The sequence below is a fragment of the Uloborus diversus genome, chromosome 5 (genome assembly GCF_026930045.1).
Source record: "Uloborus diversus isolate 005 chromosome 5, Udiv.v.3.1, whole genome shotgun sequence".
NCBI lineage: Eukaryota > Metazoa > Arthropoda > Arachnida > Araneae > Uloboridae > Uloborus > Uloborus diversus.
In genome coordinates, this window is record NC_072735.1 from 80,942,756 (window position 1) to 80,966,409 (window position 23,654).

General features: G+C 31.9%; 1 protein-coding gene across 2 annotated transcripts; it reads left to right on the forward strand.

Annotated features, from left to right (window-relative positions):
- Positions 1-81: 81 nt before the first annotated feature.
- Positions 82-23,586, forward strand: LOC129221974 (abl interactor 2-like). 2 transcript variants are annotated; one of them, XM_054856380.1, is made up of 6 exons: positions 82-149; positions 8,891-9,025; positions 10,128-10,914; positions 12,943-12,990; positions 17,931-18,065; positions 22,620-23,586. In XM_054856380.1, the coding sequence occupies exons 2-6, from the start codon at positions 8,897-8,899 to the stop codon at positions 22,781-22,783; spliced, it is 1,263 nt and encodes a 420-aa protein (XP_054712355.1). In that variant the 5' UTR covers positions 82-149; positions 8,891-8,896; the 3' UTR covers positions 22,784-23,586. The 2 variants fall into 2 exon arrangements, with proteins under 2 accessions (XP_054712355.1, XP_054712357.1); XM_054856382.1 differs by lacking the exon at positions 12,943-12,990.
- The last annotated feature ends 68 nt before the right edge of the window (positions 23,587-23,654 follow it).

The following is a 23,654-nucleotide window of genomic DNA, read 5'->3' on the forward strand; positions in this document are numbered from 1 at the left end:
TGGGTAAACTTTAAGCAGCTATTGTGCTACAGACATTTGTGTTGTCATGGCTGTCAATTCTAGTATGTCATTGACGTCATTACCATGTTAATGTTTACAGTAGTAACAGTTATAAATATTTGATTAAATTTTTAGTACCACTAACTAGGGTATGTTTCATCTTCATATTTAAGTTAATTTGAGACTTTCGTGTTGCATTCTAAGTTTTTGATGATTGTTATTATTTCCGCTGATTGACCCTTTTAAACGAACTTCAATGAACTACAGCGAGTTAGATGATTCAAAATCCAGTCATTATTTTATAAGAAATTATAATAAGCTTATCTCTGGCATACGGATACAATAACTATTTGCTAAGATTTAGAAAATTTTGCAAGAGCTAGTTTTTTATGCAATTTTTTCGTTTTACTTAAATTTAGTCTTGACTAGGACTGCTTGCTTTTAAAAATTTTAAATAAGTAAGCTTTGCTTAACACAAGTTTATTTCATAACGTTTCTTTTTTGCTGACGAAAATAGCTGTATAGTAGCACTGCCTTGTGTTTCTGTTTATGTGACGTCTAATAAGCTGTAAATAATTCTATTACCTATCTGTTTTAGCCTACACAAAACTTAATCTCATTTTGTTGGTAGCAAATCTCAAACTCGATCAAGAAGTTTTAAAACCTTTTTCTGTATTCTATTTCATTGCAAATTTTTCTGCAGAAAAACTATTTAAAATGCACTGCTTATTTCTGGGATTCTCAAAAAGGTTGCCACACCACCCTGGGGTACAATATAGACTGATCATCAATCTACTATTGTGTACTTTTGTATGGAATCTGTCTTGTATTGCAAATCACTAGGTACAGTGGCGTAGCTAGACCCGACTTTCGGGGGGGGGGGGGGTTACTTCTTATATATATATATATATATATATATATATATATATATATATATATATATATATATATATATATATATATATATATATATACATATATAATATATATATATATATATATATATATATATATATATATATAATATATAATATATATATATATATATATATATATATATATATATATATATATATATACATATATAATATATATATATATATATATATATATATATATATATATATATATACATATATAATATATATATATATATATATATATGTATAATCGCTTGGAATTTTTTCCTTTTCTTTTTTTTTCTTTCTCTTCTCTGTTCTTTTTCTCTTTTTTTTTAGACTAACTTTTCGGGGGGGGGGTTGTCCCCAAACCCCCCCCTTAGCTACGCCCCTGACAAGGTACCAGTAGTTGAAGTTGGTAGATCTTTAGAAAAGTAATCTGAAAGGCTCTGCTCAGTGGCAGTGGGTGCTGCGTAAAATGTAAATTATTCAAATGAGGAGTCACAAAGTAAATTTTGAAATTTAAAATATGTAAAAATACACTGGCGGATCTAGCCGATCATTTTGGGATGGGACATTTAGAAATTTTTTACACTTTCTTTGGATTTTTGTCCTAACTGTTACTTTTTAAACGATGCCAGATCATTGATTTTTCCGAAAAAATACCGCCCCTACCCGTTTTTATGTTAAGTTAGAATTTTAAAATAACAAAAGAAATAGGGGGAATTTATAAAATTTAAGAGAAGATTAATACCAAAAAAATCTTCATTTATAATTTATTGCTTTAAAGAAATGGACATCAATTTTTAGTTACCTTTGGGTGCATTTGTGGAGGAGCATGGGAATGAGGGGCACTCCTCCAGAAAAGTTTCAAAATTAAAGCCATAAAACCCAAATTTAGGCTCTCTTTGATCTTGTAAACTATAAGTGTGCTCAGAGGACAGCAGCATCCATAGATTGTTCTAGTGTCCTAAGATTGTCCATCGTTTGCGTCAAAAAATGATGTATGTACGATGAAGCAAAATTTTAGAAATAGAATAGTTTTGTTTCAAGAAGAGGGATGTAAATTTTCTCACATTTAAAACTTAAAATTTCTATTAAAGTAACTCTCATGTGTGTTATTTTTCAAATTTTTCTCATAATATTTTCTTTTTTTTTTCTTTTTAAAAAAATTCCTACATTCACAAGGCTTTGGGAGGGGTCATGGCCCCCCCTTTAGATCCACCCCTGAAAATACATAACTTACTAAAATACTTCTCTATTCTCTTTACAATTTAAAGAAATACATAATGTTGGTTTTGATGAAAGGTACATCACTAGATTTGGTGACTTTTATTTTCTACCTTGAGGAAAATTGAAAAATGATGTTTACCAGTTGCTATATCTCTTTTTCTAGTTTTACATCTTAACAAAACCCTTGATGTTGTGTATGACATGAGAAATGTATTTAGCATTGCTTATTATTTTAGACATTAATGGAGTATTACAAGTTGCTTTGGTAAATTATTTTAACTAGATTTTTTATGTTTATCAATAGTTTACTTTTTATTTGGTAAAATATTTAACTTTTAATGGCTAAAATTAATTGCTTAGAGCAGGGCGCCGAAACTTCTCCAACTTCCCGCACCCTTTTAAGAATTAGTATTTTTTTTCATGGCACCCTAGTCTACCTCTGTTGTTACATACATATTTTGGTATTCGTACCATAGACACTCACAGCACCCTTTGTCTCTCCCTGCTGTCACTTTGAGAATCCCTGATTTAGAGGACCATTTTTATGTGCTATAGTGAGTTTATTATGTAAATTCGTTGGGAAAGGACACAACTTCCGTGCAAATTTGGCCCTGAAAACTCAAACAACAAGAACCTGAGAAAAAATCGGTGAAAATGCTGAAGATGTATCTAATGATTGCTATTTTGATTCAATGACCCAGTTGAATCAACAAAAGGAATGAAAATGACCCTATCTCATTATCAGCTATTCAAAGACATTTCTATTGTGGACCAGTAAATCAAGTTTTAGTGATATGATGAGTTTACAGGGACCTCCTTCCCAGCATAGGAAATAAACTATCTCATCACAGTTTGCGATCAGGCTCAGATTACCCAATAGGCCGCTCTAGCCCCTGGCCTAGGGGCACAAGTCAAAAAGGGCACACGTCACAGTGCAAAAAAAAAAAAAAAAGAAAAAGAAATACTTTGTTGAAAAAAAAAAAAGGTGGTGCACTAGTAGGATGAAGAAGCAAAGTTTAGCTAGAATAGATTGCAACTAGCTCGTTAGATAGAAAAAAAAGCAATTGGAGGATAGGGAGGGGGCGTAATGATTGAGTCGAGTTCCTTTTCTGGTCAGAAGGTCAAAGCAGATAATTTTCAATATCTTTGAACAATAATTTCATAAAAATATAGCTTTGTCCAGGGGTGTACTGGGTGCTCCAAGAGGGCAGTGACGGATCCAGCCGATTGTTTTGGGAGGGACCATCCGAAATTTTTGAACAAACTCCCCAGGGCCGAATTTAACTCCATGCCACCTCTAGGCAAATTTGAAATCTGCCGCCCCTCCCCCCCCTAAAAGAAGCAAAATATCCTTGACTCAAAAAACCTAAAAAAAGCGTTTCCCAGATTCAAACTGTCAAACTTATGAAGAAATGATGGCGTTTCACATTCTGAGGCGCCCCGATGAAATGATCACAGTGATCTCTCACAAAAATTTTTATTTGGCAAATTTTGCTAATGATTCGGCAAATACCATGATTGAAAAACATTTGATTTTCATAAGATGTGTGAAAGTAATCATTTTTAAATTACAAGAAAAAATTGTCTCTATGGAAAATGAAAGAATGCTAATATTTTACTTTCAAGAATAACAATTTAATTCAAAAAATGTGTATTCTGATAACAAATTTGCCGCACCCTAGGCAGCAGCCTACTCTTCCTATTGGGAAACTGAGCCCAGATAACTCCCCATAAATTTCATTAAAATGAAGTTTCAAAAACTCAATATTCGGGGCATCGAGACATTAGACGAGGGGGTGAATTTAGGAATCTCCCTCAAAAATGTTTCAAAATTTGAATTTCCGAGCAATTTTTAAAAATTAGGAAATTAAAAACGCATTTTGTCTATTTTTGATGATGTACAGTGAAAGGTCAGGTTTCGGGCGCTGGCCCCAAAATACTTTTTGAAAATAAAGCTTAGAAACCAAAATATTCTGTCATTATACATTGAGAAGTTAGAAGAGGAGGGGTGCTTTTCTAGCTCTTCAGCTGTCCAGCCTAAAAATGCACCATTAGGTAGTGTTTGCTTACATTAAAGGAAGCGCGAAGGTGCTTAGAATCCTTCCTTCCTGGAAGTATTTTGCCTTTGAGGCTCTAAAAATTCGGTTTTTAACTATATTTATACATATTTTAGAAAGGGATGAAAGATTCGTGAGCTCCTCCAAAAAACTGCCTTTTAAAGCTATCATCATGATATAAACTAGGAAGGGAAGGGGTCCTATCAAAACTCGTTTGTAATTTAAGTCCCCAAAAAAAAATCATTTAAGTTGCTTTTAAGCAAGTTAAGTGATAAGGGCTGGATAAGCTAGTTTCTGTTGACATTTTTTCCAAATAAAAGACTTAAAATGCAATTTTTTGCTACATATCAAGGCATTTGTGAAAGGGCGTGGGAAAAGAGGTTCTCTTCCTAGTTTCGAAATTAAAGCCATAAAAACGAAAATTTAGGCTCTCTTTGGTCTTGTGAACAATAGGTATACTTTGAGAACCGCAGCATTCAGAGATCTTCCAAGTGTCTGTAGTTGGAATCAGGAAATAATGTAAAAGATGGAGAAAATTTTTGGAAATAAAAGTTTTGTTTTGCGGATAGGAATATAATTTATCTCCCAATTAATGCCTATACTTCTTTTTCAGTAAAATACATGTGTTAAATTTTGTTTTCTTCTCGTAATATTTTTTTCTTTTTTCCTTAAAAAAATTCCTACAATCACAAGTCTTTGGGAGGGGCCATGGGAGCCATGGCCCCACTCTAGATCCGCCCCTGCTGGAGGGCATCAACCTTTGACTCTCAAAGGGTGCACAGGTTCGAAGGTGCGAAAGAAAAAAAAACAATGATGTATAATGATGTAAGTTATCGGGGTTTGCTTCCAACATATTATTTTTATAAATATTTTTATCTAAAATTTCACTATTAAGAACACAACAAAGTAGATAAAAATACATGAGATGCCCCAAAATATGTTTCAATTAGAAGAAAAATTAAAATGTAGAGAGAAAGAGCAATTCATAACATAGTATGGTAGAAACACCAGCTGTTCTAAATTTTTCTAAGGAAAAAAAAAATGAATGGAAAACGAGTGCATCAAGAAATTCAAGATCCCAGATATTTAAATTAAATAAAAAGGAAAAGAAATGTAAGATATCACTGCTAAATATCACCTCAGGTTAAAACGTCAAAAGTTTTTTTTTTTCGAAGGTTAAAAGCAGTTGTTTTTCAAACAGACAAAATTTTGAAAATTCCGTTATGGGAAAACTAAAACAATTAAATGTTTTTGGAAAAGAAAAAGTGGACCAGGATGTTTTACAACATATTTTTTAAAAATAAGAAACTATTATGGACAAAGCAAAATAAGGGGAGGGAGGAGTTTTCTAAGTCTATCCCCATTTTTTTACTTCACCAAAGGTAGCCTAAAATTGCATTTTATAACTTTAATAGAAAAACTTTAGAGGAAATTCCATGAACCCAATTTCACTATCACCTTCAAAGATTATCTAAACTTGTTTTTTCATGAAACATCAATTTCAAACATTTTTCGAGTGAGACTCAATGAACCACATCCCTTCCCACAACGTCATCAAAGACAACTGTGCATTTAGAACTTAAATATCCACAATTTCTGGGGGGGGGGGGGAATCCTAAACACTAATTCTATCCCTAACATCATTGAAGAAAGTAAACAATTTTGTTTATAAGATCTCAACTCTAAACATTTCTGCAGGAGCACCCTCGAATCCCCCTAGCCACGTTACGTTCCCAACATTTTGAAGATGGTCTAAAATTTCAAACATTTTCCAGAGGAGATTCCCCAAACCCTATCCAGTCACCCAGCATTATAGGTCCTCCAAATGCATATTTAGATTTGTCATTTCGAATATTTTTTTTTAGGGAAAGATCTCTAAAACGCCCCACCTTCACATCGTAGCAGATAGTCTTTCCTGGAGAGTGACCCTGATTTCAGCCCTCCTCCTCGTCTAAAATTTTGTTTTTAGGATCTCAATTTTGAAATTCTTTCCTGAGAGAGCTCCCAATTGCAACCTTTCTCCAACAGTATTCAAATCGTTCAAAATTCTGTTTTTACGACTTCAATTTTGAAGCAACTACTCGGAAGAAAGTTACCAAGCCCTATTCCTTCTCGTAATGTCATCAGAGATGGTTTCCAGTTGCATATTTAAGTTTCCTTTCTGGGGAAGAAGTTTCCTTTCTGGAGTCACCAATCGGCATGCATGAAAAAGAAGCTTGTTAAAAGTTGCGCTGTTGGACCTCAATTTAAAAAAAATTTCAGGCGTTCCTCCCGAGTTCCACCGTTCCTCAGCATCATTAATAAAAGATCATCGAAAATTTCATTATAAAAACTAATTTCTACTGGGGAAGGGGGGGGAGAGAGTTCCTGAACTCATCCCTTTCAACTTCATCAAAGATAACATACAATTACATATGTAGGACTTCAGTTACGAAAACTTTGCTGGGCGAGTTCCAAATGCCATTACTTCTTTTTAAAAGCTTTAGATGGCCTAAAATTGCATTTTTAACGCTTCAATTTCAAAATTTTACAGGGAGAGCACCCCCAAAACCCCCACTTTTCAACATTATCGAAGGAAAAGAAAGAAAGAAACCTATCTCTCATTTTGTCTAATAGGAGGGAAGCATGAAATCTTCAACTGTCACTGGATGCTACTATGCTTCTGGTAATGGCTGGGGGGGGGGGGGATACGATTTGGATAGAGTTTGGGTATGTGAGGTGGGGTGTGATCTCTAAGTTTGGCTTAGGGCGTAAGTAGATGTTAATCCGGCCCTGTTTGCGATTCAAAAGGTATGAAACTCGATAGAATATCAAAAATTGTATCAGAAATTTTGCGATGCAAGAAAAGACAGAATATTGTTTGAAATGTGAATTGCAAAACTAGATAGTGATGCAGTGTATTTAATGATTTTAGATGACTATTTTTATAATGAACATGGTGCAGATTGTTATCATTTTTTTAATCATACAAATTTAATTTTTTGAAATTTTCATATCTTAAATATTTCTAAATTTGTTGAACCACCTGAGTTTTTTGCACCAATTCTTTTATTTTGTAAAAGATTAGTGATAAAATTTGAAACTGAAGTCAGCGTTCAAACTTTTGTAACCTCACATTGTAGACAATGTAATTTAGCAAATATTGTAAAACTCCTCCTCAATTTTACAGAACTGCTCGTTGATATCAGAATTTGAGAAGCAATATTGCTCCTTGAAATGAAATACTTATTTCCCACACTATTTCTGCTGAGACCAGGGAGCAAAATATTACATGCAAAAATATTCACAAAACATTCGCTTCATGTCTGGAATGGATTAACTGTGACAAACGAGGGCTGGCTATAGTTCTCGTTTCCCCCCTTTTTTAGGTAAGGTAGAAGTGTAAATTGCATTTCTGAAACACAGGTTTCATTAACTGCCATCTTAGTTGATACATTAATTTTTTAAAATTATATATTTAAAAAATGATATCAAGAGAAAAAAAATATGAAATGGCTATATATAGCCTACTTAACAGGTTGGTATAGTGAACCAAAGGGAGCATTTGGAGCCGTTACTACCATCTTAGATTTGAACAAAAATTCTTGACTTTTGCTGTTTACATCTCAAATATAATGGATTTTAGAAAATTGTGTATTTTATGTGGACAGATTTGGGAGTTGGCTAATTCGTTCTTAACAGAAACTAACACTCCACCAGTCTTAACACTCCACTTTATTTGTACTGAATTATTGCATTAGAAGTAAGTGGTCATTAAGCGTATTTTCAACAATATTTCATTTTGGTATCCATATTTCTAAACCTTGGTTCCAAATTTTGCAACTTAAGGTTTGGATTATGTCAAGCTTTTTCTGTCCCAATTCATCTTGATTACATCACACATTAGATATGAAAGAATCAAAAGAATTGTTTTTTCAATTTTGGCCCTTTTAAGCAGTGCTGGGTTTATCTATATAAGTTAAAACTATAGCTTAGTTTTTATTGGGTACCCTCAAATCTCATCATTTGTTTAAAAAAAAAATATTCTTGAAAAAATTAATTTCATTTATAAATCTGTAACCTCCTAAACTTTTACCTGCTGCTAGGAATGTAGAAATAGTAACTTCAATTTCCAAATTTTGGGTCCTATATAGACTAAATTAATAACATCCCTACATGTATTTTTTTTAAACTCTTTTTATACTCAGAACTTTTTTCATAAAGTATATTCATCCAAAATGTCAATGCAGTTTCCTGAATTTTCATTTTTCATTGTTAGCAACTATGTTATCTATATCAGCATGAAAGATAAACATAGCTAAAATGACCTGTTTTGCCTCTAACAAAGTTGTCCAGACTACAAAAAAGTGTGACCCGTACCTAAAATAGCTTAGGACAATCTTAAGTCTAAATCCAGCTCTACTTTTAAATGTATGTGCGCATTATGTCTGTTCAATAAATTTCTTTTATAACCTTATATATAGATGATTTATTAAAAATAACACCTTGAAATGTTGTTTTAACACTAAAAAAATATATATGCTAGGCTTCAGCTTAAGGTCTAGTTTTCAGCTATTTTTTCTAACATTGATTAGCTGTTACCAATAAAAAATTCAATATCTAAAATGAAAACATTAGCCAAGTTTTGTTTGTTTAATGTTGAAAATTCAGTAGATAATGATTCTAGTTATTTTCATAACAACATCCTCGTTTACTTTTCAGTTCAAAATGCCGGGCATCATGACAGATTTGATTGCTTTGATCGATTCGGATATACCTGAAGGTCGTCAAAGTTTACAAGATTCTTTTGTGAACCTTCAAAAAGTTGCTGAATACTGCGAAGCAAATTATTTCCAAGTAACTTTTCAATCGTACATTATTTGATTTTTTTTTCTATTTGTTTTATGTGTAATGAATGATCATTAGTTAAAGTAGTCACTTTTAATTCAAAATAGGTTTTACTTACCTGAACATATACATTTACATTTATATGGCGTATGTCCTTTAGCTTCTGCAAGAATACTGTTTGATGTAACCTTTTTTGAACGGCCAACTATTGAGTTATATTGTGTATTTTACCAATATAACAAAACAATCTTGAAATGAGGGAACTCAGACTTTGACAAGCTATGCTATGACCATAGTAAGATAAAAATATAAAGTATCTGCGGACATAGCTCAAAACTATCTGCAGGAATAAAAATCAACAGGCAGTGGGCAGGTAACGTTTTTAGCAAGAAAATTCATTTTGCTTTCAATCATGTTTTTGTGAAAGCAATAATGAACATTTTCCATTAATTTATCTTCAAATTTTGAAGACAATCAGTGTTTAATATAGATGTTATTAACAATTTTCAGCTGATGCACATATCTACAGCAAATGTATCTGCACAGCATCAAATGTATCCCTGCACACGTGCGTTTATATTATCTAGCTCTATCTATGACATGAATTTAAATGAGAACCCACTTTTTCAGAGATAGCATAAAGAACAAAAGAATAAAAAAATTCAATCTCTATTCTAAAACCATACTGACTTTTTATAGAGGAGGGGGGGGGGGAAGCACTTATATCATGCAGTTCTTATGAATCAATACTATGTTGTTCTTGATTTGAAACACATAATATATCGCTCGTTTGGAAGAAGAGAGTGCCACAATATGAAATATTTAGTTTTCTTTTTTTTTTTTTTTTTGCTTAAAGGGCTTCAAATGACGTTATCTTCTTTGGAAAATAATGACAGATCTTTTGCTATAATATTAACCACTAGCGAGCACAGCATATTTACTTATCTTACAGCAAAGTTCCTGAAGAGTTAAACTTCAAAAGCTTCTCTTGTAAAATTTCATTTCTTTGTATTATGGCACTCTTCTTCCAAATGAGCAGTATAGTTTTAAACATTCATTGCGTTATTACTAGGATCATTATGTCAAGATTAATAATTATTTTCTCTCCTAGGCTGAAAATAAACGTGTTGCATTGGATGAAACAAAAAACTATACCACTCAGTCACTAGCCAGTCTGGCATATCAGATTAATACTCTTGCATATAATTTGCTGCATATGTTAGATTTGCAAAACACACAACTGGGAGAGATGGAATCCCAAATAAATCATATTGCCCAAACAGTTTCAATACACAAGGAAAAGGTGGCAAGACGAGAGATTGGAATTCTCAGTACAAACAAAAATACGACACGACAGCACAAAATTTTAGCCCCAGCCAATCAAGAAAGACCAATCAAATACATCAGAAAACCTGTGGATTTTACCATTTTAGATGACATCGGCCATGGCATCAAAACCAGCAACAATACACCAAGATCTAAGCGTACATTAGCCCCAGTTCATCAAAATCCTTTGAATGGGGGAGGAAGTAGTGCTGGGCCCGCTCCAACTACGAAACCTCCTACTCCTCCGCAACCTGTTCGAGCAGGTGGTAGTTTGTCGCGTGGAACAAAGGAGTACAGAACACCAGTGCCACCTATTGCACCTCCCCAAGTTCCTAGCAATTATGCCCCAAATTTCCCTATTGGGCATCCTCGTGCTCAAGAAATGAGGAGAGGAAGCGGCTATTCTACGTTGCCGATGGTATCAGCTGCTCATCCACCTCAAGGAATGATTTCTCAGCCGCCTCAAATTGGTATGGTTCATCCAATGACTCATGGGCATCATGCTAACACATTAGGACCATCATCCCCCATACCACCCCCTCCACCTCCTGATATGGTGGATAAGATCCTTGGTAAGTTAGAATTGTTTTTTAATGTGAACGGGAAAGTTAATGCTGCGCTAAAAGGTTCTTAAAACTCCTTACATTTTATTTTTCCTTTTAAGCAGGTGTTTTTAACTGGTGTTTAAACTTTAGAAATTCCCTAGTCATTTTCTCTTACATTCCATTCTTCACTCTTGTTGCTACCAGAGCCAGATTTTGACTGGGAGGGGCCTTGGGCAAAGAAAACATTTGGGGGCCCTACATATCTTGCATTGTATTATTTTAATGATCCAATCTCCCCACAATATTTGACATTGTTATTTTTAAAAAGGATATTTTTAAAGGGTTATAAATAAATATTATTTGCATTGCATAGAGACTATGTTATCAAACTGGAGACAAACTTACACGCTTGGTTCCTTAAGCATTTTTTTTTTAATGCTACTGTACAACATCTTTATTTTTTATGCGAAATCCTGTATCCTTCCTTCTAAACATCTATAGTTTTGCACAATTTATTTCAGGTGGGTGCTGAATTGAAACTTTGTTATTTTGTAATAAGTTTAAAAAAAAAAAAAAAAAAAAAAAAAAAAAAAAAAAAACAAGATGTGAAATACATTCTCTGAAATATATAAAGAGAAATAGTGTAAAAAGAAAAGTATTGTAAGTAAGTAAGATAAGTAAAAAAAAAAAAAAGAATCGAACTTCATTGGTAAACAACATGAAATATGGCAGATATGTTCATATTTGGAAAAAAAATTAATTCTAATAATTTCTTGGGGTTAATTAAAGACAATTTGACTTATATTTGTTTTAACCTATTGTGGAGCAAGAATTGAAGTAAATATCTGTCCAAAGAACAATAAGAAATTCATCCCTTTCAATAAGCTATAAATTAGGGAGATGATGTTTGTTTGTTTGTACGTCATGTAGGAGATCCTATAAAAAGGAAATCATTTCCTTACTCTATGTATAGCACCTGCAACCTTGAGCACAAGCTAAACTCAATTTAATAACTGAGCTGACCATAGGTTATTGGTCCATGCTTGGAAACAACAAATTTGAAAACGACTTTTCAGACTGAATTTACTGCCATTTTGCTTTTCTGAAAAGCTTTTTTCTACTAAAAAGTCTTTGTTAGTGGAGACTTTCTGAAATTGTGTAATTTTTGCAATAAGACTGCATAGTTCATTTTGCTCTAATTGCAATGCATGATTTTATACATATTTTTTTTCTACAAAGGACATGTTTTCGCTTTGTTCTAACTTATGTATCTTTATATTTAATTATCTTTTCTTGAGAGTAAGGGATATGGAGCTTTGAGGGACAGATGTTGTTATACAAATAGGGAATTCCATTACTACATGGAATATGCTTAGATCTTAGGTTAAAAGATGTGTGCATTTTAGTCAAACAAAAGGTTTTTTTTTTTAACTTAAGGAGGAGATTTTAACTGACTCAAGGTACTTTCTTTAAATTTTTAACCTGGGCATCATCACCCTGCGGGTACAGCTTGTAGATGTGTAATGTATAAAAAGTATTGTTCTTTGAAAATAGAGCACACAATGAAGTATTTATCCAAATTTGTTAAAATATAGTTTAAAATAGTCCAGTAGAATCCCAAAAAGTAACAGTAAGTACTGTCTCACTACAAATTGAATGAAGTATGTATGTGTGAATGTTTCCCCCTATTTTGCATTGATAGTTGCTTTTTAATGTATTCTTTGAAGTGTATCACATACTTGCTCTATGTTTCAATACTGTAGTTTAGATAGGTGTTTAGCTTGTTATTATTATTTGTTTCCACAATTTTTCTTGTGCAATTATGCTTTCAAATATATTATGAAAACTTGTTTGAAGATTATTTATTATTTCATGCACATTTTACAGAAATAGGATATGAATATCAGCTTTACTTTATCGGTTTAAACTAGTTCAGTAGTGCATGGCTAAGAATTGCTTGTTATGATTGTAGTAAAGTAGTTTTATTATGCATTTTTTGTTTCCAAAATTTTATTGTAGAGGCATGTCATGCTGATTATTACTTTTTTCACTCAGAACCTCTTCCTATGCATGTATCAACAGATTTTGATCGTCAGGGGAATAGTAAGTGTTTCTTATGTTTCAGTTGATTATAAAAATCTCATCATGCAAGGGTGAAACTTTTTGGTCTACCTCGAAATTCCAGGCTTTTCTTAATTGAAGCAACCCAGAATTCCTATTTGAAAATCTTGTTTATAATTTGCCATAATTTGTTATCAGACAGTCAAATTCTTGACAGTCTATTTTTAAAGACTAAATTTTCTCTTTTTGGGCAGTTCCGTTTAAATAGATGTATCAATTGCTGAACAAAACATCAGACAGACTCCACATATGTTAGATCCTTGTTTAATTGCATGAAGTTAATGAAGAACATGAACTCCACTTCTTTATAATGCAATTAAATTTTAAATATTTCCAGAAACAATATTTATTTCATTTATTTATTTATTTATTTATTGACTTGATGATGAGCGTATCTTATGAGACACGTCCATTGTTGTTGTCTTGTGCCAACAGCAACTTGTGCTGGCAATTTGAGGTGTGCTGCTTCACTTTTCCTACTGTACCGTGATTTGGTGTGAAGTTCAACTTCCACAGTACATACATGCCATGAGGACCATTCATAGCACTAAGAAAGGACAAGAACAAGAAAGAAAAATTACATCCATGCCCGAACTTGGAACATCCCCATCTGTAGTCAGACTTGTCTGACCACTAGGAGCACGTCCATTACTGGAGCAAAAAGTAAAATATTCTTTAAATACTGTTCCTGGAAATCTTCAAAATTTAATTGGGTGATAGAGAAGTGAAGTCCATGCTCTTTTTTAAGTTGAAGCAATGAAAACAAGGATCTTACCATTTCAAGTTTTTGTTGAGTATTTCGTGCAACTATTGATAGGTCAGTTACTGTCATTGGTGTTCCCATAGGCGCCGTCCATATATGTCCATATACGCCGTCTACTCTCAAACAATTTTTAGAAATGTAGCGTATACCCTCAAACTTCAAATATTTTCATATTATGTACATGATCACATACATATATTGTGCGTAATGGATTATTGGGAGTATATCCTCAGAAAAATCGATGGGAACATCACTGGTTACTGTGGAATCAGCGCTTTGATAAGGCAATGCAGAAGTATTATTAATGTGTATTCTTTTCCTGCAGCTAATTAGAACACTTCTTTTTCAAAAATATGATGAGAATTTTTTTTTTCTAAAGTTTCAGAATGAAAAACTACAAAAACTCCAAGTTTGAAAGAGAGAGAGGAGTAACAATTTTTTTGAGACTCCTTTAGACTATGGCCTTGTACAGTTCAAGTTCTGTATGCATGTGACACTTTCTAAAGTTTTTGGTCTAATGTTAGTTTCACCCTTGTTTGTGATGTTTTTATAAGAAATTCAGTATCTATATTTGTTATTCTACCCAATTTTATTTTTAATTTAGAATGTGTAAGTTTGTAATTGAAACTTTTTTTATTGCAAAATTTGTTTAACAATAATTTTTATCACAATGAAATTTTTCTATGTTCAACTTTAATTTTTTTAGCTGTTTTTGTACTGTAGTGCTATGTGTCGTACTAAGGAAACTAAAATCTGTTATATCCTTTCCATTTATTACACTAGCTTAATCTTTTTTTAGCTAATTAAATGAATGAATTCTATCTAAATGACCATAAAAAATTGCATTCACACCACTCTCTTGGCTCAAACCTTTAAAAGACTTGAAAAAGCACAGAAAGTGAAGTATTTGCTAAAAACGTATCATCAACTAAAAGCGAAAAATCATATATGAGGCATGTTTTCTATGCTCTGTCATGTTCACTTGCACATTGACTGCTGTTGAATCAGACCAAGGCCATATATAAGGGAGGGGCTGAGGGGGCCCCTGCCTCCTCCAAAATCTGGAAAACAATTTAAATAAAAGTACTTATTTTTGGTTTTAGTTGCTCAAAAATCATTTTCAAACTTTTAGCTACAAAAAAAGAAAGAAGTAAATATGATATATGTTGTCTTAATTAAAAGAAAATTAACAATATCTCGGTCAACATTGTTGATTTTTTTAAATTTTTTGTAATATTTATTTATGTGTATGATACCACTAAGATGCAAAACTCAATTATTTTACAGATTATTTATAACATGCAGATTAACTAGGGGATCCATATGAGTGCCAAAAATTGTTTCATTTCTCAAATTATCTAGATAATTTGAAAAGTTTTCTAACCACCTAGATAACCTGCTGCTTATTTATTAGACACTCGTTAAAGTGAAAATAAAATCTTTGCTTGAACAACAGTAATATTTTTGTATACTTAACTCTTTCTGCCCCAAGGGCAACTATTTTGAAAGCACCTAGGGTCCCAGCCACATTGCCGAGTTTCTTGTTCTATGCTTTCCCCCTGTTTCTTTGTCCTCTTAGTGCGCACTGCTGAGTTGCTAATCCTGTGAGTAACTTCCTATTCTTTTCATCCTCCCATCAAGTAGTGACAGGTGTTCTACCCTTTCCACATGGAGCAAATTCCTGTAGCATTTGCGCTACATTTTAGGAATATGAAATTTTATGTTTTCTATTTGAAATGTATATAATTGGTTTATGGAGAATTTAGCACATTAAAGCAAAGATTTTTTCAATGCCTTTTTACATGTTCATTATGATTGTGACGTTAGAGGAAAATAATAAGAAAGAAAAGAAAAGAATGAGATTAAAACATGACAGTTTATTTGAAAAAGTTTTTTTTTTAATTTAAGTTTTCTAAGAACGTTTATGAAAAATTCGGAAAAACATGAAGTTTGTTCAGAATTTATACAGCTTGCTTGTTCATGTACTAACATCAATTTTGCTGTATCTAGTTTTGCTGTATCTATCTGCTTAATCTAGTTAAACACTAATGCACTAGATTGTTTCGAATCTTCGTTACAAATAGTTAAAGAACTGTTTTTAAACAATATTATTTTTATTGTTGAGAAAAACGTTTAAATATTATGAAAACATCATTAAATCCACTCTTCTGTCATTAATAATAATACTCAAGTCTCTAAAGTAATACAGCAAAATACTCATCACGCCCCCCCCCCCCCCCCGCCCCCTCCCCTTCGCTTTTGTTTTTCGGGAATTTTTCTTGAGTTTTACACACATTTAAATTATAGTCACAAATAATGTTATAAATATTTTCAAAAGTTGTCCAGTAGAATTTGGATTTAAGTTTATTCTATCTTCTCCTCACTGGCATTAGATATGTATGCATTGCAATTCTATAGATATTTTTTGAACCAAAATTATCACAGTCTCACAGTTACAATTAAGTATATTTAATTAAATTTAATGAAAGATGTTACAGGGCTGAAGTTTAGCACTGAAAACAAGACAAGGGGTCATTGTTTTAAGCTATTTAAATCTCACGCTAACATGGATGTTAGGAAAAATTATTATTTTAGCGGGGTAGTGGAACCTTGGAACAGTTTACCGGAAGAGGTGGTAATGAGCAAGGGAGTAGATAGTTTTAAGAGGGCCACTGATTTTCACTGGGGATTGTAAATTGACTAGGACCAGTCCAGCTGGGCCCAGAGCCTGTTGCTGGTCGTCACTTTTGTATTTGTATAAATGTCATAAAAGTGCATTGTAAAAATGTAGAGCTTAATTCTTAAAACAGTGTGCATTTTCCTTTATTCTAGTATCTTTTTTTTTTTTTGAAGCAACCCCTTTCTCCCTCGCTTCAAGCATGCATTTGAAACCAGATCCTGAAAAATCAGTTTTTCAATGATTTTTGGTTCCCCGAAAATTTTGTGGGGAAGCTCTATCTTACCGACCTTTTTTTATAATCAGAAATTGAGAACATGTTGGCAAAAAGGCAGTATTATTTCTTTTCATCGCACTTTTTTTTAAATTTATTTAATTCCAACATTAATTTATTTTCGGTTATTTGTTTGTGGTATTTTTCAAGAATGTAACGCTTATTGTCGGGTTTTCAATTTACATCTTAATTAAAATTTAAATATGTTTCTGAACTAATTCCTCATGTTTCTATTTTTCCCCTCAATTTGCAAGTTTTCTGAGTCATCAAAATCAGAATTAAAAAGTATGGCATTAATTTTTTCCTGCGTTAATGTCTTTTTCCCTCTCTCGATATGTCATTTAAAAATAATAAAAAATTTAAATAATGAAGTAGAAAAATGAGACTTCTCTTTCAAGAGAAAACAGCCAGCAACGAAAATTTCATCTTGAAGTGCAACTGCGATGTTGCTTCACATTCCTTCTTATTGTCCGTCATGTCAACTGTCGCTTCTTTATTCCCGCGCACACGCCCCTAGTTCATGCTTGTTAGCTCTCAAGGGGGTGGGAAATATTCTGGGCTGCGTTGGGCTATTATGGGAGCCAAGGCATTCGGGCGCATTCGGCTATTACGGGGCAGAAAGAGTTAAACTAGCATGATGTTATTTATTTTTCAATATCCAATGAATTATGTTAACAGTCAATGGATTAGGTCAACAGTCAAACAGTCAGTGAGTTAGTTGATTGTATCAATTATCAATCAAATGAAAACTATTCTGCAAATGATCATACAACTTAAAACATTATTACAATTCAGAAAATTAAAATACCATTTTAATTGGACATCAAAAGAATCAATTTAATGCAATCAAATAATCAACAAAGCACTTGATAGAATCAATGAGAAAAACAAACTTCTGGACTTTAACAATACAGAAGATATTGTTGTGCACATTATCAAAGTACAATGTGGAAGACTGTTGAATCCTCATTGTAATGGATTGAATCAGTTAGCTGACAACGAGCAGCCAGGTAATTGGCTTTGGGCACATTAACTGCTTTCATAGCAGTAATATAAACATATAAATGAATGTTATTTTCTATTTTTGGGAATGCAATTGTTGAGAAACTTCATGAATCTGGTTTCTTATTTTCGTTTTGTTTTCTTACATTAATTTCTTTGAAATATTTTAGTTAATCTGCTTTTGTAACATTTATCTTTAATTTCAGTATCTCCTCCACTTCCTCCTCCTCCCCCTGAAGATGACAATTTGTATCACCAAAATTACAATCCACCTTCACCTCCAGCATTTCTGAGAAGTAGGATGGAGCCAGATTGGGTTCCTAAGAACTATGTTGAGAAAGGTATGTGTTTGAATCTACTACATAACAAAAGACGTGGCTGTCCTATCTTCTGTTGCAGCATCTTCTTGACAAAGGTCAATAATATAAACAGGGTTCGCCAATATAGACATAGGTTTTTTTTTTCAAGCTCCGTTTTCGCAGTAGGAAAGCCAAGTAGGCAGCAGGTGGCTGGTTTGCATACTAGGATACTGCACAAACCCCTGTGCAAACACTCAGTTACTGTCGAGTCAAATCTGCCATTTTCTGTTGAGCTACAGACACGAAAACATGGCTCTCTCTATCCAGTCTCTCGCCAAACTTGAATTGAGAAGTGTTATTCATTTTTTACAAGCAGAAAGTAACAGGGCAGCGAAAATTCATCGAAGAATAAGTCGTGTATAATGGAGACAACTTAATGAGCGTTGGTGTTGTTCGTAAGTGGTGCCAAAAATTTAAAGAGGACAGAACTAATGTGCATGATGAAGGGAGTCTGGGACGCAAGTCTGTGGCTACAGACGACCTTGTTCATCGAATTGACAAATCGGTTAAGGAAAATAGAAGATTCACAATAAGTGAATTATCGATGCAATTTCCAGAAGTTTCAAGATCGACCCTACATTCTCTAGTTATAGAACGGTTGCGCTACAGAAAACTTAGTGCTCGCTGGGTCCCAAAAACACCGTCAAAAATCACTTTCAATCATTAACGGCAATGTTCTATGAGGAGGGTATAGAAAAGCTTGTGCCCAGGTACAACAAATGCCTAAATCGTCAAGGTGATTATGTGAAAAATAATATGTATTGTACCTTACTTTTGATAGTGCAGTAAAATCCCTCTAATGCGGACACTAACGGGACAATTTGTTTTGTCCACAGGACAGGGGTTTAATAATGTTATTTGCATTGGAACTGGGGAATTAAAAATTGTCCGCATAAGAGAGGTGTCTGCCTTTGAGGGGTGTCCATTAGGAGGGGGCGAGGTTTACTGTAAAATCTTTTTTGTATATTCACCTGTTTTTGTAGCCAAACAAAGCTTGAAAAAAAAAAAGAACCCTCATATCCAATAATTATTTTGAAAATATCATGATCTTTTGATATTTTCAGTATTTATTTTTTAAACTATGACATTTAAAATCTAAAAATTATATGTATTAATCATAATTTTATTATTCATTCATTATTAAAAAAATTCTAAAGTGGTATACTATATTTTCATAGCATATAATTATATATCATTAATATAATGTAAATACTATAATATTCCTCTTTTATTTTATATTTATAAAATTATTAGCGATGTAACAATTTCAATATAGATTAAATCTGCCAAGTTAAAAATTAAAAGTTGGTCAAAAAGATAAAAAAGGTAAATGTCATGAAATTATTAGCAACGTAACAATTTTAATATAGATTTAAAATGCCTATTAAAAAATTAAAAGTTGGTCGAAAAGATTAAGATGCTGTGTCTTATAGCTGTGGACTGACTAATGCACATTTTTATTTCTGAAGGATATAAAATTCGTACAAATAGTTAACCGAAGAAAAAGATGACAAGCAGCTAATGCTTAAGTAATTCAATTAATATTAATAGAAAATTAGAGTAAAATATTAATTTTAAAATACATATAAGCATTATATATAACAATATTATATTAAAACTTTTTCATGTTTCAATTTTGCAAGATATTTATGAACACAATATTGTGATGTTTTTCTGTGACTTTTACAGTGCACATGTATGTCTGTGATCCGTTTTAGAGCATATAAATGTAAAAGTCAATATTTAATATAATATCAGTTATGTTATATTCTATTTCAAATACATTGAACTATCAAATTTCACAAATGATCGTAAATATCATTTGTATTTAAATGCCATTCAAAGTATTTACATAAAATGTCTATTTATGATTATCAATAATGAAGGATTCATCAATTTTAAATTTGACACATTGTTATAATAATATAAGAAGATGAGCAACAGTGGTTTTAGGAAACAGTTACTATTTAAAGGCATTAATTTGCACTGATTGAAAATATCGGATATGTATCAAAATAAATGGTTTCTATATTTTCAAAAATATGATATTTTCAAACCCTGAGTATATATGAGACAGGATTCTTAAAATTCTCTAGATTTGTTTTACCTGGTTAATACAGTGGTGGACAAAAGTATAGACTCAATTTTTTTTTCTTTTGTTTCGATTACAACATGACTCAGTTTAAATTATTTTCATTGAAGTAAAGATGAATAGTTGAAGAAATAGTTCTAAAATTAGTACATCTTATCAATTAAATTAAAAAATTCATAAAATTAGATAATTTGCAAATTTAATATTTTATCATTACGTGAAACCTGGACATAAGTATAAACTCAGAGGTAAAAAATCCAGGAATATAAGAAAGTTTCGTTCCAAAATGTTGATTTAACGCCATAGAATGAATAAATATTGCCATCAGTGATTGCTAAAAGTTTTGTTTTTGGAAATTAATGAGAAACATATAAATGCACCGCTGGACAAAATTATAAACTCATTTTTTTTTTCATTTTTTCAATTATAATTTAACTCAGTTAAAAAACTTTTTGTTCCAGTAAAGATACATAACTGACTAAATAGTCCTAAATTCAGTATAACTCATAAACTTTATAAAATAAATAATTTAATTAAAAAAATCTCAACTTTAATATCTTTATAATGTATGAAACCTGGACAAAACTATCAACTCAAAAGTAAGAAACTCTGAAGTTTGGTAGAATTTTATTCAAATATTTAATCATTTAGTAACCAAAAATGAACCAATGCTGAATTACAAAATTAAAAACTTACAATACTACATAAACACAATTATAAGCTGACAAAATTTTAATTTCTTTTCGAGTTTAATTAAGTTACATTTGCAATTACTTCAGTAAAACAAAAGCATAGATTTAGGAAAATGTAATTTTGCTATTAACATGGATAAATTGAAAAAAAAAATCAATATTTGAAACGTTTTAAAAATTAACACTGCATTAAATCTAGCCATTAGTGTAAACTACAAACTTTTAAAAACGAGTTGGGCCCCCGTTTTCTGAATTACCTCGAATATGCGGCTGGGCATGTAGATTTCACAAGAGTTTCTAACAGCTGCAGTGACATATGGTTGCATGCTGAAAGTATTGCCCTTTTTAATTCCCTTGTGGTTTGGTACTGGTGCCGATCATGATAAACTTTGCGAACGGTGGTACCCCAAAGATTTTCAATCGGATTAAGATCCGGACTACGAGCTGGCCATTTGATTACTTTGATACCCCAGCGCTTGAACCATTCTTTTGTACTTTTCGCTGCGTTTACACTCGCGTTATCTTGCTGAAATGACCAGTTATCTCCAGGAATCAGATGAGCAAAAGGTAAGAGATGATCTTCCAGTATTAATTGGTAATCTTCAGCATTCTATCTTCCATTAAGAAATGCCAATCCTGCTTTACTATGCTAAAAGAGTTATTTATCTTGACTGGAACAAAAAAAATTTTAACTGAGTTAAATTATGATTGAAAAATTAAAGAAAAAATTTGAGTTTATAATTTTGTCTAGCAGTGCATTTATAAGTTTCTCATAAATTTCCAAAAACCAAACTTTTAGCAATCACTGATGGCAACATTTATTCATTCTATGGCGTTAAATTAACATTTTCGAACGAAACTTTCTCGTAATCCTGGATTTTTTACCTTTGAGTTTATATTTTTGTCCATTTGCAAATTTTCTAATTTTATGAATTTTTTAATTTAACTGATAAGATGTACTAATTTTAGAACTATTTCTTCAACTATTCATCTTTACTTCAATGAAAATAATTTAAACTGAGTCATGTTGCAATTGAAACAAAAGAAAAAAAATTTGAGTCTATAATTTTGTCCACCACTGTATTGGTTCAGTAATTTGAATATGGTAAAATGCTCACACATTTTAAATTTTTGTATCTATATTTTTTTCTGTATAAGATGAACTTTGTCTTGAGCTTGTAAGTAAATGGAAACAGGAGAAAAACTTTTTGGTGAAACGTTTGAGGCATTGCAGCTAGTGCAAAATACTGTCTTGTTCATTTGCTGTGATTTCTTCCTCACGTACAATTTTAGGAAAGATCAGGGCATGTTGGAAAATTTTTTACTTTTTACTCTGTAACTTAGTTAATATGCTGAGGCTTATGTGATAGCAACAAATGTCAGCTAAAATTGAAAAACAAATATTTAAAAAAAAAAGTTATGCAAGAAAATACCCCATGGTGGAGCTTGTTGGAGGAGGGGTGGGGGGTGGGGGTACACGAATGCACCGTTGTCTAAAATTTTTGTGTTTTTTTTAATTACATCTGGCTTAAATAGTTATCTAAGTTGACTATTTTTGGCCTAACAAAAATTCATCAACCATGACACCTACACACCTTAAAAAGATGTATCCCCCGCCCCCAATATTTTGTTTCCAACTACAGCACCAAGTACACCATAAATACATTACACTAGAAATTATTTTATAAATTTAAACATTTGCCTTATTGTGCTTCTCAAAAATCTATTTACATTTTTCTCCCCTTTTTTTAGTGGTTGCAATTTACGATTATTCAGCAGACAAGGAGGATGAGCTTTCTTTTTCTGAAAATTCAATCATATATGTGGTGAAAAAGAATGATGATGGTTGGTTTGAAGGCGTGATGAATGGAGTAACAGGTCTATTCCCTGGAAATTATGTTGAACCCTGTTTGTAATCTAATTTAGTTAGCATTTTACTTATAATTAGTGAAAGAGTTTGTTTTATTAAATCTGAGAAATCATAGAAAGAGGAAAAGATTTACTGAAATGAAAAATAAATTTTAAGAAAAAATTTAGTTTTAAGATTTGCATAAATCAAAGTTGAATTAGCTTAATTTACTATAGGTTTATATTTGAAGAAACTGGATGCTTTGATTATTTAGCTGCCATACTTAATTGTTATTTTCATTAGATTTTCTTTTTTTTTTTTTTTTTCTGTAGAAGTAGAGTATAAACAGATGATTGTATATGTATTTATTATAGTTTCATTGTACTATTCATTTTTAGTGTACTGTTTGAAATAGCTAAGTTTTCTTGTAATTCCTTTTTTACTTTGCATAAATATTTTGTCTGTCTCATCTTTAATAGTGTACATTTTTCTATGCATTTTATTTTTTCTACCACTTTACTGTGAAATATATTTTTTCACTTGTTAAGAATTACTGGTGGAAAGCAATTTCTGTCTTTGTTCTGTAAGTATGCAGACTTTTTTCTATCGGTTGTATTATTTTCTTCTAATTCAATGTGCAATTGAAGATAGTCATATAGTTTGACTCTGCTAATTTATTTTACTATTTAATATACATAAACATTTAGACAAAAAAAAAAAAAAAAACTGCTATTTCATTCCTTTTGTATTTAATTGTGTTTATTGTTCTGTTTTCTACAAAGAAAAGAAACTTCTATGTTTTCAGTTTCGTTTTCCATTAAATGACCCTGTAGAATTTCCTTGTATATTGTGTGAATAAAAATTATATGTCTTCTGAAATAGTTTCTGTTTATTTTAACTTTCAGCTATGCTTACCGAGGGGATATTTTTTTAACAGA

What these genes read in the sequence shown, in the direction of transcription:
- LOC129221974 (XM_054856380.1), top strand. Translation starts at nt 8,897, where the DNA reads ATGCCGGGCATCATGACAGATTTGATTGCTTTGATCGATTCGGATATA. An exon ending in GCGAAGCAAATTATTTCCAA is followed by an intron (nt 9,026 to 10,127) that starts GTAACTTTTCAA and finishes TTTCTCTCCTAG; the next exon opens with GCTGAAAATAAACGTGTTGC. An exon ending in TAAGAACTATGTTGAGAAAG is followed by an intron (nt 18,066 to 22,619) that starts GTATGTGTTTGA and finishes CCCTTTTTTTAG; the next exon opens with TGGTTGCAATTTACGATTAT.